This window comes from Lactuca saligna, chromosome 8 (genome assembly GCF_052625555.1).
Source record: "Lactuca saligna cultivar CGN05327 chromosome 8, ASM5262555v1, whole genome shotgun sequence".
Classification (NCBI taxonomy): Eukaryota; Viridiplantae; Streptophyta; class Magnoliopsida; order Asterales; family Asteraceae; genus Lactuca; species Lactuca saligna.
Window position 1 is genome coordinate 73720456 of NC_136424.1, and position 4050 is coordinate 73724505.

Sequence of the window (4050 nt, forward strand, 5' to 3'; positions counted from 1 at the left end):
AGCATCAATTTTTAAAAATATGATCAAACCTACATAAATATGCATACCTAAGGGACCAAAACTGTAAGTTACTCAAATCATAACGTATAATGATACATGTCAGTTGTACTTTTATTTTTATACCGCCATATTGCATGGTACAATATCACTGTCGCGTGTTTGTGGTACCGAAATTTGATTGGGTCCGGCGTGGTAGCTAATAAAAACGATACGTGTCCTTCAGTCGCATGGTTTTGCGCGTGGGTTTTACCATTGAAGTAAAAATCGGGTCAGCCCCGTAGAATGGGGCATTAAAAGCTGACCGACCCGGATATGGTTGTTAAGATTAAGAAATTCCTTCTAATGGGTTTTAGCCTCTCCGGCTGCTTCTCCTTCTTCATCTCTCTCACTCATCAGAAAAAAGGGTTTTAGGGCTATTTTCTATCTCTAGGGTTTTGGGCGCCATGGACAGGTACACGAAGGTGGAACAGAAGAAACCGGATATACCTATCAACGAGAATGAGATCAGAATCACTTCTCAGGGCTTGGTTCGTAACTACGTCAGCTATGCTACTACTCTTCTTCAGGTATTACCATTATCATTCCGATGTCTATTTAATAAATGTGTATTACTTTGTGCTTCTCGTTACCTTTTCGTAAGTTCTGTTGCTCAGTTTATGCCAATGTGAAATCCGTGTCTGATCTTTTGGTTCATGAGGGCATTTTTTGCTTCTTCATGCATTTTGTGTTTGATTAGAGTCTGATCATAGAATACGACGACGATTGCTGTTTATTTTGTGTTTTTTCGCATTAATTTTGCATCGTTCTAGTGCAGCAACAAACATTTTATTTCAATGTGGTTTTCTAGGCGCTTTGATCTGCTGATAGATGGCTAGTATTAACTATTAACATATGAATACATGATTGTTTGATTTTCTCCATGGATTTGTGCATTGTCCGTTTGTCCTTGTATGTTTTGCTTAGTTAGAGTGTAATGTTAGAATTACAGAACTGTTTATCATGTCATATTTATTTATGCGCTTTTGTTTTCTGATCACCGATTTAAACTTGATCATCTTCTATACAATCTCCATGGTACCTCAAATTCTTCTTAACAGATCCTTCTCTCATGTGATTATTATATATGTAACCCTATATCTCAGTCTTTAGCCATATATCCATCTCCACATTCTCATTAATGCTGCAATCATTTATACTTTTATTTATATGACCAACTTCTTTTTTTGTCTGTAGTGTTATGTACCCTGCAACAGCCATTCATGTTTTCTTTCCTGATTTGATTGTGTGTTCCTCTAGGTTTCATCTTGTTGTTGTATGTATCAAACAAATCATTTTGATCTTTTTGAAAAGAATTATTGTTTTTTTTTTTTTTTTTTTTTTTTTTTTTAACAGGAGAGACGTGGGAAAGAAATTGTGCTGAAAGCAATGGGACAGGCAATTAGCAAGACAGTAACCATTGCAGAATATATCAAGGTTTACTACTTAAATCACTTGTCTGTAACTTTATCCTTTTTCTTTTTGATGCAAAGTAGTAGTAAAATAACATGAAGTTTTCAAACAGAGAAACATTCCTCGATTGCATCAAGATACTCAAATCAGCTCAATAAGCATAACTGATGTTTGGGAACCTATCGAAGAGGGTCTTTTCCCGTAAGTTTCAAAACATTTTATTCCACATTTCAAGATTTATAACAATTTGTTAAGAAAGATGAGATATGGTTTTTGGTAAATGCAGTGTGGAGATGACTCGCCAGGTGTCAATGATATCAATTACTTTGTCAACCAAGGAGCTAAACAAGAATTCACCAGGGTGAGTTCTGCTTGTGATAATTACCTCTTCTTTTTCAAAAAATAAATAAATAAAAATTGACATAAAGTCAGGTACCAAGCTCCACTCTATGTTGAGAGGCCAAGGCCACAGTATAACAATTATCAGAGACAACAACAACAACCAAGAAACACACAGCAAGCTTACAATGTGATCAATGAAGGTGTGTTATCATGATTATATTGTCATGTAAAAAAGCATTATTATTATTATTATTATTTTGATAAAAAAAAATGTTCTTTTTTATTTGTAGAGCCATATGGTGGAAACTACCATGGAAACAGGGGGGGTCGTGGTCAAGGTGGGGGAAGAGGAGGGAGGGGTCGTGGGTGGAACAGGGGTGGTGGGTATGGGTATGGGTATCAAGGGGGGGATGGGTATAGGAACTACCAGGGTCAGGGTGGTGGTGGTGGTGGTGGTGGTTATGGTAACTACCAGGGTGGTGGTGGCAGGGGGTATGGGAACTATCGAGGCGGCAGGGGGTATGGAAACTATCAAAGTGGTGGTGGTGGTGGTGATTACGGAAACAACTATCAAAGTGGTGGTGGTGGTGACTATGGAAACAGCTATCAAGGTAATTTTGGATTTTACATGAACTTTATTTATAGGATTGAATTTTAATTTAGTTTTGATTATTGTTTTTCATAGATAACAATGGTTATGTAAACCGTGGTCGAGGTGGGGCCCGTGGTGGGAATGCAGGCTACCGTGGTGAGTGATTTTTTATTTTTTATGCAAATTACATTTTTGGTCCTGATTTTTGAAATTTTAGTCCCAAAAAGTTCTCTTGCATTTCTGGTTCTTATTTGAGTTTTTTGTCACTATTTAAAACAAAATGATTATTTTCAACAAAAATCAGCTATACAATTACTCAAAGACCAAAAAGGCTACAAAAACCTCAAATGATAAAGGTAAAGTTTGCAAGAGAACTTTTTGGGACCAAAGTTACAAAAATCAGCTATATTCAGGGACCAAAATGTAATTTACTCTTTTTGTTTAATCCTTTTGATCTTTGATGTTAAATTGAAATACAGGAGGTGGGTTCATGAGAGGAGGTGGTGGCAGGGGGGTTGGAGGTGGAGGTGGAAGAGGAAGGGGGAGGATGGGCGGCCGGTCTAGGGAAGGTGGTGAGCCACAGCAACAGTAGGCGGCTAGTGGTGGTTGGTTTGCTCTATTTAAGCAGTAATTAGTGATTTTATTATCTAAAAAAAATCTAATGATGTTTTTTTTTTCTTCTTTTCTTATTTGGTTATTGGGCGAGGTTTGTTATTATCTATGGTGTTTTGGTAATTGTTATATATAGCAAAAGGAGCAAGTCTTCTTTGTTCTACTAGTACTAGGTAGGATGATTGCTTTGGGTATATTCTGATCTGAGCTACTTTTTTCACTGTATATCGCCATAAAAAAGGTTTGCTTTCATTATTCATCTTTTTGTTCGATTTTGGTTTGGCTTGTATATTTTAAAAGTACACTATCTGATAATAATTGGACTATATCTGCACAAAACTACAAAAAAAAACTTATAATATTGGTTGCAAAAGTTTTGTACCAACAATAATAGGCATGGTACATAGTTTTGAAGAAATAATGATCAATACATATGAGGATTTATAACCTCAAACCTTCCAAACTTACACGTAGGTTGATCATAAAATTGATAAATTCATGTGTATAATGCTATGTCTTCTGTGGAGTACTATCATTTGTTACCGCTTCATGATTTCCATATTCCCAATTGATGAGATATACTTAGTTTGCCGTAAGGCATGTTTGAATACCTTTGGGAACACGCGGTTCATTGTAGAGAACTCACTGGTTTCAAGTACAGACATGTTGTGATTCGGGATGTTCTCTTTGATGCTTGTTAGCGTGCTAGTATTTTTGTGAAGGAAGAAGCGTCAGTGAACTTAGTGATCTTTTTGATAGACCCGCAGAATGGAAGGTCCACACTTAGACCGGCTGACATTTTGGTCTTTGGATGGATAAGAGGGAAGCATTTTGGTCTCTCCTCTCGTTGGTTTGGGGAGCAGGAGTTTCACGGCTGGGCATGTCGTTTTGAAAGCCGTTGCATGCAAAGTGGTAAAACACAATAATGCATGTATATAAAATGTTTGTACCTTTTGCATTCGATACTTTTGGTTTTCTATCACCAGAGGCGGTAGAACTCCTCAATAGAATCCAACGAATCATGTATTTTAATGTCATATCTCCTAAATCCACAA

General features: G+C 36.8%; 1 protein-coding gene across 1 annotated transcript; it reads left to right on the top strand.

The window, feature by feature from the left end:
- The first annotated feature begins 316 nt into the window (after window positions 1–316).
- Window positions 317–3254, top strand: LOC145009762 (Alba DNA/RNA-binding protein). Its single transcript, XM_078968395.1, has 8 exons — window positions 317–566; window positions 1393–1473; window positions 1562–1650; window positions 1736–1810; window positions 1882–1991; window positions 2082–2402; window positions 2477–2539; window positions 2863–3254. The coding sequence occupies exons 1-8, from the start codon at window positions 444–446 to the stop codon at window positions 2973–2975; spliced, it is 975 nt and encodes a 324-aa protein (XP_078824521.1). The 5' UTR covers window positions 317–443; the 3' UTR covers window positions 2976–3254.
- The last annotated feature ends 796 nt before the right edge of the window (window positions 3255–4050 follow it).